Source organism: Pezoporus wallicus, unplaced genomic scaffold, assembly GCF_028554395.1.
Source record: "Pezoporus wallicus isolate ANWC-B61680 ecotype Strahan unplaced genomic scaffold, APGP_CSIRO_Pwel_v1 contig_5485, whole genome shotgun sequence".
Lineage (NCBI taxonomy): Eukaryota > Metazoa > Chordata > Aves > Psittaciformes > Psittacidae > Pezoporus > Pezoporus wallicus.
This window is the reverse complement of record NW_026641550.1, coordinates 6185131-6200216: the sequence shown is the minus strand read 5'-3', so window position 1 is coordinate 6200216 and position 15086 is coordinate 6185131. Positions and strand designations below refer to the sequence as shown.

Here is a 15086-nt window from a genome sequence, read left to right as displayed (position 1 = left end):
AGCTAAAAAAAGTAGAAAAGCGCTAGCCAGAGTAGGCGGAAGACAGCAGACTGCGGCTCTTCCCACGTATGAAGGCACGAGCGTGGAAACACACCTGTGGTCAGGCCTGCACCACAATGGTCTAACCCCACTGCTGACAGAGGTGTTCACCCTACCCTTCATATCACATTAAACAAAGGAATGGTGACCTCCTGCAGCTGTACTGATGCAGAGTATTAATACTGCCTGTCCTCTGGGCTTAATGCAGGTGAGAGCAGTATGTAGCACACGGTAGGGTTTGTGGTAAACAAACCTGGTATCTTCCTAACTTGGTATTTTCAGGCAGGAGAGAATAGCGATCAGGTCCTTTATTCACAGGGCCTTCTTCTCTTCTGCCTTCAGGTTCCTTTATGATATGTGGGCAGGAGAAAGGGTCCTTAAAGGCAGCACAAGCATAAATCTGTGTTTTATACTAAGGCCCTTATCCACATCCAAAGCCCAGGAAGGGGTCATACCACACTTATGGCCTGCATGTTAGATGGAAGATATTTAAAATACCAGGCTATTTAGAAGATGTTCTGTGCTTTTTTCTAATGTGGACAACACACTCTAAAATCACCAGGGATCAGCTTGTGGCCTAGATTTGCTCCTCAGCATGGTCAATTGTACCAGTCCTTGTGCGTGGCTTTTTGAGATGTCCAGCAGATGAGTTTAATTCTAGAGTTTCTTTTTGCAGTTCCTCTTCCTGCAGATCACTCTTTTGCTTTTCAAAGGAAGCCTGCCTCTTCCCACAGATGTCTATAGGAGGGGAAAGAAGATTCTGCAGTACTGAAGTAACATTAGCTCTATTATGATCTCAGCAGCACTTTAAAGTAAGTGGCCAAGCATTATTAATTCATTGGTGCTCACTTTCACATCATTTATCATAATGAGCTTCTACAGTACTCATGTGGATGCAATGTGTATTTCCAAAGAAATTTCATTGTGATTTATCTATTAATTAGTGGGCCATTACACTTTATTGAAGTGTTACCCAGAGCCTTAAGCATTCATTACTGCCTTCAGAGCAAATGCTTTAACTTCAGCTCAGCCTATCAGTGTCAGGCTATTCTGCCAAAAGCTCTTTTGCTTTTCATGGTGTCAAGCACTGCAAAGGACTGGTACCAAATAACCAAAGTGAATCTGATCCCTCTGGCCGCATTCACCTGGCCACACACAATGCACAGCACAGCATTTATGTATCTTTGCTAAATGGCTATGAATAGGCAACGGAACAGTGAGGGCTACAGAACACCCCCCCCCCCCCTTGGTGAGGTTGATGTTGCTGAGTTTCAATGTCTTAAAAATCTGTTCACAGAGAGCAGATAAAAGCAAGAACCCAGGTAATTCAATGGCTGCATGCATGAAAAAGCAGGCAAGCTCTGAGAGGTTTTCTCCTGAACCATCTCCACAGATGGGGTCAGAGAAGACAGTACAGGTTAGCTGCATTCACTGCCAGCTTCTCTGGAGAGGCAAGTCCATTGAATAGGGAGATTTAGGTAAAAGTGACAGTACCAGCCCTGTGAACTGGCCATGACAGATCTGGCATGTTTATCATCACAGTAAGAAGTCCCCAGCAGTCAAGCCTGATCCACCTCTGAAATTCTGCAGGCTGGCAGCAATGCCACAAACAGCCCTTCTTTCACCAGAACAAAGATAAGGAAAATTGGATTTTTGGTTTCTCCACTCAATTCCTTGCGTCTTTTTCTCTCCCAGTCTGTAATTTCTGGAGGGTGCACTGCCACAAGTGGTGGTAGGTGGCAGGTCAGTCTTAAAAAAGGGAATGTGTATGTATGCAGATCTATTAGCCATGTCTGTACAAGCCAATTCCTTGTTAACTGAGGTTTCAACAGCCATTTATCAGAAGGGGGAAAAAAACAGGTGAAGAAATGCTGACTAAAAAATAAAATAGGCACAACAACAAAAGATGAGGCTATTGCATTTAGAAACAATGGCACTGTCTTAACAGCATAACCTTCCCCTTCCAAATCCCAGCCATAGCCCCTCCAATGGCTATGACACTGCCATTCTGAGAGAGAGTTTGCCACTGACACAACAAGGAAGAGAAAGCAAAACAAAACAGCAGCCCTTCCTGCTCCTCCCCACCACCACTCTCTCTCCAGCTCCCCAGTCCGGGGCTAAGAGAAGACCTGGCTGTGCTGCTGGGTGACTCGGATAAACGTCGTTCTCCTGCTCAGTTCCTTCAGCTTGGCAGCTCCCACGTAGGTGCAGGTGGAGCGCAGCCCCCCAAGGATGTCCAGGATGGTGAGTTCCACATCCCCTCGGTATGGTACCTCCACAGTTCTGCCCTCAGAAGCTCTGGAGAAGAAACAGGTTACTGCATTTATGTCTAGATGTGAAACGTAATAGTGTGTTTACTGGAGCAATGTGGAGCTTAATACTGCAGTTTACAAATGTTCCCCCAGCTTTATTGCTTGCTTGCCTGTTGCTGCTTGGTGCTCTCAAGCACTGAAATGCCTCAGCTCCCGTTACCACCAATACTGTGAACTAGAAGCAGACAAATATTGTAGATGCCCCAATATCCCATGTGTATATTGACAGATCTGCCCCTTCCTCCCTTCCACAAACTGCCTACAAGCAAGTGAAGCTTCCAGGTTTACTGAAATACAAACTTGACCTTGAGAGCTGCAAGCTTTAAAGAACAGCCAAGCTCAGACAGCTTACAGAAATGTTGAAGTCTACCTCAGTCAGCAGAGCTCTACAAAGGCTTCACAGCTCCTGGGCTCTCTTATGTCACTGACCTGACACAGATGGAACTCCTCTGGCTGTCTCTTACCAGCCCACAGAGCCCACAGAGATGGAGTGGGAAACCTGCTGCAGAACTGTCCCCTGAAGCTAAAAGGTGAGCTAGCAGAGCTCAGAGTCAGGCAAAAAGGCCAGAAACAATAGCAGTGCTGTGAATACTGTCAGGTATGGGCACATGCCAGCACACACTGCACAGTTCCCAAAAACACATCTGAAGAGTGTATGATGGAAGAATCCAGGCAAGTAACTCCTTCCCCTTCAGCTTTCTCCAGCCCCATGTTCAGCAATCCATCCTGCAGTAGAGTTCACCAGTCACCAGCTGATCTCACTAGGCTTTAGAGCAAGCTTGTTCTGCATGGCACACCTGCGCCCTTGGAGAGGCAGGCCTTGGAAAGGGGGGCATCAAACAGAAATGCAGGAGATGGGATTGCTCCCCTGCTTCCCTATAAAATGGAGGCAGAAATTGCAGTAGGGTTCTATCATTGTTGGAAATGTGGCTTTATTTAATTCTCCCTTAAACAAGTTGTCTAGGGGACAGTGCAAGAAAGAAAAAACATCCTTGTTTGGAGGGTCCATTTGCGAATCATTAACAATAGCAACAGCAGCTATGTGCAGGTACTTCAGTGTGAGCCTGGCTATATTTCATTCTGTTAGTTTAAATGTAAGGTCAAAGCCTTAGGGAGGCAATAAAGAAGTGTTAGTATGCCATGGGAATAAGGAATTGTGATTAATCTCCCTACATCTGATGAGTGACTCTTTCTTAAATAAACACTGTAATAAGTGGCCAATGGAAAATGTATGTACCAGACTGCACAGGGCACAGTGGTGCGTTGTATAGCCTGTGCTTCAGGGAGTTCACAGGCAGCTCCAGTGCCAGCGGGGAGAGAAGGCCTGGCCCACAGAACAACACAAACATAGTCATGCTACCATTCTGCAGCCTGGGTTTTGGCCATGCCCACCTGGTCCAGTCAAAGTCAGGAGGTTCAGCTTGGGCTCCTGGGTGCTTGTTGCAAGACCACAGTGCAAGAGACAGTGCATGTCTGAGATCTGGGGAAAACAGCGTGAATTTTACCTACCAGACTCTGACATCTGAAGAGCTTTGCACGCTGCATTAGGCAAGAAATGCTAGGTTTACTGCATTCATTCATGACTGTCCATTCAATTTATGCATGAGAGTCCAATTAATTTATGCATGAATGCCCCATCAGTTCAAAAGTGTACCCTGTTAATTCATGCTTGAGCACCAGGTGGGGCATGAGTTGCACGGTTTTGAGCAGAGAGCTGATTGCAAACAAAGGCAGCCCCAGTTAGAGTGGTCCAACAGACCTGCAGGGATGAGAACATTGCTCTCAAGAGTCTGACCACCTGGTGGTCCTTTTTTCTGAGCAGAATTACAGCAATGTGGGGTGCTTTCAGCCATTGCCCCTGGGAGATGTCCCTGCAATGACTACAGTGCTGTTAGGAAGCTGGAGCTTGTGGGATGCAACTTTTGGCCTTGCATACTAAAACCTACAAAAGTGGTGAACATCTAACATCACAGCCACAAATCTGTAACAGCTAGGCAGGTGCTGCTGCTCCTCCAGGATCAGCTGATAAGCTGGTGGGATGTCCTGTTGAACAAGGAGTGACCTACAGATACTGTACTGGGGGAAGCATTAGCTGCACAGAAGATGTCAAGTGTCCAGTTTTACATTCATCCTTGAAAGTAACTGTAAAGAAGTGTTGAAAATTCTCCATGCTCCCACCCTACATGCTAGGAGTAACTGATGCTCCAAAAGGAAAAGGAAGCGTATAGGATGGAAGTGGGACAGAAATCTAGAGCTGTGAGTTAAGCAACTGCAAGCACAGCATAAAAGGTCAGAGTTTAGTTAATGTTGTTTGACCATGGAGTAAGCCCCAAGAGGCCAAAGCTCTTTGGTGTGTCATCTCATTCCCCAGATGGGGAAATGCCCTACTGCTGCATGTGGATACTCTTCACCCTAACCCATCCCCCATTTTGGATATAAATGAAGCCCTGCAGCTACTGAACTCATGACTCTATTGGTACCTTGTGGTGGTTTAACCCCAGCCAGCACTCAGCTGTAACACTCAGCCGCTCGCTCACTCCCCTGGTGGGATAGGGGAGAGAATTGGAAGAGTAAAAGTGAGAAAACTTGTGGGTTGAGATAAAGACGGTTTAACAGGTAGAGCAGAAGCCACGTGCAGAAGGATTTAGGATGAGAATCATGTTGATAACACATTGATGTTTTAGTTGTTACTAAGCAATACTTATTATAAGTCAAGGCCTTTTCTGCTCCTCACACCACCCTACCAGTGAGCAGGCTGGGGGTGCACAAGAAGCTGGGAGGAGACACAGCAACACAGCTGAACCTAACTGACCAAAGCAGTATTCCACAGCATATGATGTCATACTCAGCATATAAAGCTGAGGCAAAACTGGCTGGGGACCACTGCTCAGGAACTGGCTGGGCATTGGTCAGCAGGTGATAAGCAACTGTATAGTTGTTTTGTATATCTTACAACAACAACAATTAAATACTACTATTAATAACAATATTAACAATATTATTAATAGTGATTATTAATAATATTGGTTTATATTAACACTATTAATAAAAGTATTAGTATTATTTAAATAACCCTTTTTCCCCTGTCATATTAAACTGCCTTTATCTCAACCCACAAATTTTACTTCTTTTTTGTCAACTCTTTCCTCCATCCCACTGTGTTGGGGAGGGATGAGTGATCAGCTGTGTGATGTTTAGCTCCCTGCTAGGTTAAACCACAACAGTGGATTACAAGGGATGTCACAAAAGCTGGTACACTTGGCAGAGAGCTGCATAAGCAAGTCAACGGGAGCAGCTGAGGGATTTGCAGCTCTGACATCTCTCCCAGAGTTATGACCTCAAACTAACCTTATCTCAGAAAAGAAATGGGAAGACAGAGCAATTGGGACTCCAAACAGCTGGAAAGGTGTGCTCTGATGCTCTCAGCAGAGACTCTGTGTCTCTCATTAGCCCCTGAATGGTGAGTAGAAAGGGAGAACTATTTGCTTGAGACTTTTTACACAGGTCCAGTGGGGCGTCTGTAACTCCTGGCCAGCTCAAGCCTGCTGCTGGCACAGAGGGATTGGCACAGTGGCTGGAAATTCTGGCAGGGTTAAGGAGGGGAAGCACATGTGCTGGTGCTCTGTCAGCCTAGCAAAACATGGGTAAGACTGCCCTGGCATGAGGAGACATTATGAGTGGATCATTTAAGAAATGGCAGAAACTGAGGGCAAGTCTTCCAGGCTATCATCTGGGACACAGAAAAAGACAGTAAGTAGGAGCCAGCTGCTGATGCTGTTCTGTCTCTATGGCCCAAATTCCACTCTACAGTTAGTATAAAATGCCAAAACCCAGCTTAAGAGCAGCTGTGAATTGCTGAGTGACCACAGTAGAACTGCAGCATTCACACAAAACCTATAAAATCTCAAAAGAGTTAACAAAAGCAAATTGGCTCTAAGTGAAAAATACTGCATGTGGTCTCTGCTCCTGCTTGCCTTATTTCTTTTCTCCCATAAAAAAAACTTAATCATTGCCTTTCAGAAATTCCCAGCTCTAATCCATGTTCCTCATGGAAGGAGGTAAAAATGTAAAAATAAACCAATAAATAAATAACATAAAAGTAATGAAACTGGGTAGACAGATTTCATACAAAATTAAATGGATCAACCTGACATATTCATTACAAAAACAATTACTCTTACAACTTTATTCCCTGCTACTGCCATCTCACACTACCTGTCAATTTAACTATTTGCTGGAGGCTCAGATTCTCCAGCCAAAACATGTAATTCTGAGAAGATGAAGTTTGTGACAAGTAGTCTTATTCAGCAGGAGGCTGAGCACACTGAGCGCCCCACTGCTTGAATAAAACATGGTGAGCACACAGGCTCTTTTAAAGACAAAACAGCTTATTGGGGTCACTGATACAGACTTACAGCTGGGCTTTTTAAATGCATATGAAGAAGCCTCACTGACCTGACCTGTCTGGGGTATCCAGCATTCAAAATGCTGACTTAGAAACGTTTTGGTTCAAGTTTGCAGTAAGCTAAACTAGTAAGTGACTACACTTCCTGCAATTTTTCCTATAAGAGCAATTCAAAGCAGAGCCTTGCTCTGTTTCTTGTCATCCCTTCAATGTCAAGTACATTTACACTGCTGGATAACTAACAGTTGCTATTTTTAAACCACAGTGACACTCATGTTGGGATAAGTCAAGCAAGACCAAGACCAAGACCATGACCATGGCTGGTATGCGTAGCCAGCTCTGTGTTGTGACTGCCGTGTGAAGAAGATGAGAATCATGTCCTTCACAGTTAACAGCCAAGACTTACAGATTTAACATCCAGATCCATTCTAGTTAGCAGTAATGTCATGGTTTAAACCCAGCTGGTAACTCAGGACCACACAGCCACTCGCTCACCCCTTCCTCCCCTTCCTTAGGTGGGATGGGGAAGAGAATCTAAAGAATATAAAACCCGTGGGTTGAGATAAGAACAGTTTAATACCTAAAGTACCATCTACTACTACTAATAATAATGATTAGAGAACTAATAAGGGGACAAAATAGAAAACTAAAACAGGAAAGGGAAAAAAAATAAACACAAGTGATGCACAATACAATTGCTCACCACCTGCCAACTGATACCCAGCCTGCCCGAGCAGCGACTGGTCCCTTCTGGGTGACTTCCCCTGGTTAATATACTGGGCATAATGTGCTGTGGCATGGAATACCCCTTTGGCTAGTTTGGGTAAGGTGTCCTGTCTCTGCTTCCTCCCAGCTTCTTGTGCCCCTCCTCACTGGCAGACCACAAGAGACTGAAAAGTCCTTGATCAGGATGAAGTGCTACTTAGCAACAACTAAAACATCGGTGTGTTACCAGCATTGTGCTCAGACTAAAGCCAAAACACAGCACCAAACCAGCTACTAGGAACAAGATTAACTCTATCTGAGCCAACACCAGGACAAGTAGACCAGGGGACTCCTTACACATTACCTATTACTGGCACAAAAAGGCAGTATCTCAACAAAAACTAAAAATTTCAGATTATGCTTTTGTTCCCTTGTTGCCAAGAAGGTTTTAGAACTTGATCCCCAGGGCCTCTAAAATCAAGATGCAAATCAAAATAGAGCTATGGATCAAGCAGAATTTGTGTAGTATTGTCCATAAGGAACTGAAAGGGTCTATCTAGACTGAGCCAAATACAGGGCCGTTCTGTACACCCTTTACTCCTACAAGACATACTACTTACACTTTATTCAATTTTTAAGGGGGTCCAGTGTCAATTAATTCTCATGCTGGCAATAGATTTTGTTGCCAGATCACATGCACACTTAACTAAGTGGAACAGAATTTAACAGATGCCTTAGTCCTTTGGCCCACTGATACAGCAAGCGCTCTCAAAATCTTCCTGCAACTTTCACCAGCTCTGTGTTGGCCAGGCCCTAAATTACTAAGGTGCACTGAGATCCACGGTGTGCTTGGGCTGCTCTGTGATGTCTCAGGGAGCTGCCATTAACTACATGCCTGACCAGCATCAAGCCTTTCCCACACTCAAGCTGACACAAGTACATGGTAGCAAAGGACAGTAAGTTATCGTAGTTCAGATAAAACATTACCAGCACAGCTGTGTAACTGGCAGTTGCCCCTTTTAAATTATGAGATAATTACTAGTGCTGTCCACTCAGACCATTTGTTCGGTGGCTTTTATGACAAGCAGACTTGCTGAGGGACAAAAAAAGCCCCCAGGCTGTACACTGCTTCTGGGAACTTCATATGCACCCAGAGTGAATCAAAGCTTAGAGGTATGGCGCGCATCTTTCTGGTAAATCATTTCAGCTTATCTCGGATGCAGATGGATGCTTGTGCAGCTCTTTCTTCTGCAAATAAATAGTTGTGCTTGAAAGCAAAATCACACAGTGCCAAAAAAGCCCTGCAGGTCAGCCATGTGGAAAACCAGTCACATGGTTTGCTCCCCTAAGCAATTCACTGGTTGTCCTCAATGTAGCCAGATATCCTGCATACAGCAGTGCTTTTAACTGGTAGAGCCTCATATGAGATTTAATAAAATAAAAAATAAAATCCCTTGCAGATTACACACTAGCTTCTGACCTGAGCCCCAGAAAGAGGTACATGGGCTCAGGTAAAGTAGGAAGCATACACTCCACTCAACAAAGACATGTACATCCTCCTCAGGCAGAAGATAAAGGCATCCCTGTCGCTTTCTCATCCTATTAGATGCAGAAAAATCTGTCTTTAAAAATCTGACAGCTGTATCCTGGGCTGCATCAAAAGGAGCGTGACAAGCAGGTCAAGGGAGGCAATTCTGCCCCTCTACTCTGCTCTTGTGAGACCCCACCTGGAGTACTGTGTTCAGCTCTGGGGCCTTTGGCACAGGAAAGACATGGACCTGTTGGAGCAAGTCTAGGTAAGGGACACAAAGATTATTAGAGGGCTGGAGCACCTCTCCTGTGAAGAAAGGCTGAGAAAGTTGGGGTTGTTCAGCCTGGAAAAGAGAAGGCTCTGAGAGACCTTATTATGGCCTTTTAATATTCAATATTTAAATATTTAAATATTATCTTATTATAAGAAAGACAGGGACAAACTTTTTAGCAGGGCCTGTTGCAAAAGGACAAGGGGTAATGGTTCTAAACTAAAAGAGAGTAGATGCAGACTAGATACAAGAAATTTTTTATAGTGAATTGCTTTTACAACTGGAACAGGTTGCCTAGGGATGTTGTAGGTGTCCCACCCCTGGAAACATTCAAGGTCAGGTGGATGGGGCTCTGAGCAACCTGATCTACTTGAAGATGTCCCCGGTCACTGCAAGGAGATTGGACTAGATGACCTTTAAATATCCCTTCCAACCCAAACTATTGTATGATTCTATGATTTCAGTAGGCCAAAGGAGACAGGTGTAAATGCTCTAAAGTAGGCTGAGTCTTACCACTTTGTGAAGTGCTAAGTGAACTAGTGCACATTTTTTATGGTGCATTTTAGCTTTTCAGAAGTGGCAGACAAAAAAAAACATCACTGGGGATGAGGACAGGAGGTTGGATCAAAGATGCTTTCTATCTAGCATGATGTCCAAGATTGTCATGGTCCTGTAAGCATGTCTCTGTGCCAAAGTGTGAATTCCATTTTAGTTTGTGGATCCCATTCTGCTTTACATTCTATACTGTCACCTTCACAGTGCCGCAAGTCTTGCCCGTAGTAGCAGCTGGACACACTGGGGAAAGCCCACATGCTGGAGCAGTTGTAGTATACAAGGCCAACAAAACCCATCAATCCTGAATGTCGGCAACAGTAGGTAAGGCCACTCTTTCTGAAACTCTTACAAATAGCAGTTTACCAGATGGGACCAGAGGCTGAATCTACCCCAAAAGAGGAGAAGAATCAAAAGGGACCCTTCAATAAACCAGTAAAACGTGAAACATTCTCTAACGAAGTACTCAAGAACCATGCTGTCTAAGGGCAGTAACTATACCTGCCACTCATAAGAGGTTTTCTGGAGTAATCCATTTTTTCAAAGTCAAAATTCTCAGCACTTTCCAGACTAAAATAGCAACGGACAAGAGACTCCTTTGCAAAGTCTGTCTTCTTTTCCTCTCCCCTAAGGATTTTAGCTCAAAACCCAGGTTCCTGAATGCTGCCTGATTTGGGGTTACTCTGGTGCTCTGTGGACCAAAAAGGGGTGGGAAAACTATACAGCAGGATTCTGCTGCCTAAGAAAACTGCCTAACCACTACTGCCTGTCACTGAGAGTGCTTTGGAGGTCCTGGACCCTCATTAGTGTTACAGTTGTAACTCAACTCTATACTGGTGAAACCCCAGCTGATTCACCATGCACCCACTTTTTGCAAACAGAAGGGAGCACGTGGGCCAGCCAGGAACCCTTACACCAACAGGACAACCCACCTGAACAAGCAGAGAGACAGAAACTGCAGCCTGGTATGCCATGTTCCATATACATATCCTGAGAGACCCGTAAGTCAGAGCACTGCCTAATGACTTCCTAAGACCACGTGGTTACTGCTGCAGTGACAGCACACTGCACTGACTACAGCTGAGTGAATGCAGCTGCTCTCAAGATAACCACCCCAAGTTTCTTCTCCCTGTCTCCCCCCTGATGTCTTAACTTCTCTCAGATCTGCTGCTGTGTTAGTAACATCTTCCTAAAGAGGAAGAGGCATGGGCCTGTTTCCAACAGATGCCCTTTGCACACTTCTGCACCAGAAGTGACTGGACAGTGGTTCAGTGGAATTGCTCTTGTGTGGAATTCATACCTGTATTCAGCAACCCCTCCTGAATGCTTCTTCATGGCTGTATCAGAGCTCATTCCATAGAAGAGTTTCACCTTCTTGCCATTCTTTTCTATAATCTCTCCAGCACACTGATCATGGCCTGCAAACATTCCTCCAAGCATGACAAAATCAGCACCGGCTCCTGTGATCAGCAAAGTGACACATAAGAAAGCAGAGAAGGGAGAAGAGGATGAAAGACAAAGCAAGCACACAGTGGCCTCCAAAAACAATAGCCCTGAATAGTTTGGTACAGAGAGTCCCCTCCGGTAATATACACAGAGAACTTGGAAGAAATGCTTTACTGAAGAACTGACACATGATGAATTGTATTTCTCTGGTATTTTAAATAGAAAGAATCCTTTTCTGTTGTGATGACAAAGATACAGCTTGTTCTACTCCACCACACACTCTTTATTTTCAAACTCAGTTTTAACCCTTTACTTCATCAGTATCTGAGCACAGTTTCTTATTAACTATAACTATGACTGAGGTACCCAGAAGTTCTAATCAGAGAGGTGTGACCTGTTGAGCTCAGTGCTGTATAGAGAAGACACCAGCTCCTGCTTCAAGAGCTTTCTAGGGTACAAGCTATGTGTGGGAATGTACTCTGAAAGAAGGCGTATTCATGAATGTAATGTACTCCTTCCAACATAAACCAGATTTTTAAATTAAATTATGGGTTTTTCAAGTCCATCAGTCATGTTCAGTGTATGTCTGGATGATCTCGTATGAAAAAGATCTGGATGGGTCTGCATTTGGTTCCTGTTCTTTAAAAACATCTGGGCAAGGAGTACCACCCCTGGGTTCTGTGGTTTTCAGCACACACCACACAGGAGTTCTAACCCATAGATACAAATCCTAAATATGTTCCAGATACAGAATAACAAAACTGAATACTCAGTTGTGCCTGTTCAGTCTGTCCATCTCCCCAGCTTTGCAGATCATGAAATCAGTTCCACTGGGAGTAAGATCAGGAAGAAGTTTTTTGGAATCACTCTTGATTTTCTACTGTGATTTCCAATATTTCCAGCTGGGCTGGAACTACTCCACCAGCAGCTCCTTCTGTGATAATATGGCATATCTAGTCTTGCTTGGAAAAGTTTAGCTTTTGCTCTTTTATGAGCCTGCGGTGACCCATCCCTAAAACAAAGCATTTTCCTGTTCAGACTCTGCTTCTTCAATGTGTTTGTGTCAGAACAGGCCTCCCCTCTGCTCAGCTTCTTCCCAGAACTGGCGAAAGAACATGGCTATGAACCTACCATCATAGAAAGCAGATGAGCCTGAACTAACCCCACCCCATTATGAACATATCTGAACTCTGCGGAGATCCCAGTCTAGGTAAGTCTAGCATTAGGCTCTGATCTCTCTCACTATCCAAACAATAGCACTGGGCCTTGAAATCTGAAGAGTGAGATCATTATCGACTCTGCTCTCCTTCTGCCATCTGTTTAAAAGCTCTGTAGAAAAACCTGAATTTGGGAAAATTTTGATCTTGGAGTACATGACAACCGTGTAGTGTGCCAGTTCCCTCCCTCCGCCTCTTTGCCAAAGAGCAGACCTAGCAGCAATGCCTGGGGGCAGAGCACCCAGCTGCTCTGCTGACTTCACCTCCCTTTGCCTGGTCGTTGTTTGAAAGGAACAGTATGTCCATGGTAAAGCAATATTAAAAATGAGGCTGGTGCAAAACTGCTGAGCACATCACAAGCAGTATTTATAGCCAGGCACCCATTCAGGTGTCCAATCATGCCAACTACCTGGCAGATTTTTCCTGAGCTCTCTCGTTTCAGATGGCTGAGTTTTACAGCCTCAGTTTGACTCACATCTGATACTACTATTAACCTGCCAAAAACGAAGGGAATGCTCATCGTTTAAGACATTCTCAATTACTGGTAGGGAGCTCCTGTTGTTACCTGGCACAATCTTGCTTTACCTTTGCAAAAAAATAAGTACCCTGGGAAATCTAGTTGATGTCTTCTTCAGGGGTAGAAGAAAACAACATGAGGAAGAAGGGATGGATCTGGGGCCAAGTTTTCAAAGAGGGCATTTAAAACAAGTCAAAGGCCTGCCAAAGGACACTCTGGACTCTTTGCCTTGTTCATACTATCCCCTGACCTCCAGTCATAATCCTGTCTCTGGCTGTGGGTCTCACAGCCTCCAAATTATTAATGCAAAACAGCCACATGAAATCTACACTTCAGAATCACAGAATTTTTGTTCCTGTGCACTTCAGTATCTATTATTTTTCTTTTGACTGCATATTTTGGGACAAAAGCAAGTAAGCTTGAATTACAGGATTGAAACTCATTTGACTTGAGTAGCTTGCAAACTAGAACGTAATTCATCAAGCTCTTCCAGATGAGAGGAGCTATGTCACAGCAGACACAGCACATGTAGACACTGGAATGACACATGCTTATTGCCCTGCAGCTCCAGGAATAACAACCCCATACTAAATATGCCATCCAGAACCTTCCACCCTGCTTCAGTATTACAAAAATGTCTGAAAGTTTCAAGTCTGTTCCACTACTTTTCTATCAGTTAATATCCAACCAGGAAGCTGGTTTTCGTAGCATGTTCTTTCTTCTGCATAGTTTTTTGTACGACCAGAAGCTCTAGTCATGCGTGTGACACCTAGCTGCAGTCTTTCAAGTACAGACAGACAGCGTTCCTTTATTTTAGGTTGTGGGGACTGAGAACACCTGGCAACAAATCCCTAGATAATACAGGACGTGATGGGGTACACTGCATACAAGCAGCATCAGCTTGCCCAGAGTTTGCTAGACTTGTCCTCTTTCTACACAATGCCACTTCAATGCACTTTGATGCCAACACTGTATCTAGGCTGATTTTGCTCATTCACATTTCACAGTGCCTTCTCTTTCAAGCCATTACAAAATATGCATGCTGACGCCAGCACTCACACAGTTCTGCTGGATCTGGATGGAGTCCCTGAGATGTCTTTTGTACGCCTGATAATAGAACTTAGTGATAACCAGCTTGGCTCTGCACAAATTCAGCTGGAGTCAGCCTTGATTTGTGTCCTGGGCAGCCCTCCAGACAGATGCAGTGTAGGTTTCCCTGGACCACAGCTGACCCTGGAATCAACATTCACCTGTGCTCCAGCTGAGCCAGCAAGCCTTTGCAACAGTAGGTATACACGCACAGCTAATGAAAACAACAACAAAAAAAAAGCCAGTATGATCTCTCAGGTATATTTCAGAACCAGTATATGTCCCCAGTTGACTTTTCTGCATGCTTTTTAATTCCTTTTCCTTCCCCGTTCCTGTATCTCTTCTCACCACTGCTGTAAGGAACAGCAGTATTGTGTTAAAGATGCTGGCGTAGGATTCAAAAGGCACATTCTGTTCCTGGCTGTGTCACAAAAATATATGTGACCTCAGGCAACTGAACTTAGTATTTCTATGCTTCAACTTCTCATCTTTAAAAAGGGAGATAGTAGTGCCTCCCTGGGGCATTCTGAGAGATGTGTTATCAGCCTTTCCAAGAGTGTAGTTATGTGAGCCAAAAGCCCCAAACAAAGTTGTTCCATGCTTTCTCTTGTTCCTGCATCAGAACACCTTTTTTCTCCCTGATCAACCTACCTCTTTTCTATTATCATCTCTAATACCCAGATGGCAGCGACATCTTCGGTTTGCCAAATCTATACCAGGTTCCCACCAGCAGTTCCAGAATTCCAGCCGCCCCTTCAAAAATATCTGTCACTCCTGGCATTTTTGTTTCCCACCTTCAGTGCTTCTCTGTTCCTTGCCTTTTTAAATAGGCTTCTACCTCGGTTTCCTCTGTCAAAATGTCCAATCTGCCTCTGACTCCTGAGACCAGTCAATCTACTTGTAAAGCTTCTCAGCAACTTCTTCATCACAGCTCTTCACCTGCACTCCACCCTACTACCCTACTTCTCCTTTTCCCATGAACTTGGCTCCTCCAGTCACATC

At 44.4% G+C, this 15086-nt stretch overlaps 1 protein-coding gene across 3 annotated transcripts in view; it reads right to left on the bottom strand.

Moving 5' to 3' along the window:
* Positions 1-1937: 1937 nt before the first annotated feature.
* Positions 1938-15086, bottom strand: part of GMPR (guanosine monophosphate reductase) — a 37485-nt gene continuing 24336 nt past the window's right edge. For 2 of the 3 annotated variants that reach the window (XM_057424429.1, XM_057424431.1), the window contains exons 8-9: positions 11116-11275; positions 1938-2337 (exon numbers count right to left, since the gene is read on the bottom strand). In XM_057424429.1, coding sequence (XP_057280412.1) covers positions 2157-2337; positions 11116-11275 — 341 coding nt within the window. In that variant the 3' untranslated portion in view covers positions 1938-2156. Of the gene's footprint in view, positions 2357-11115; positions 11276-15086 lie in introns of all 3 variants that reach the window. The other variant, XM_057424430.1, reaches the window with a different exon arrangement.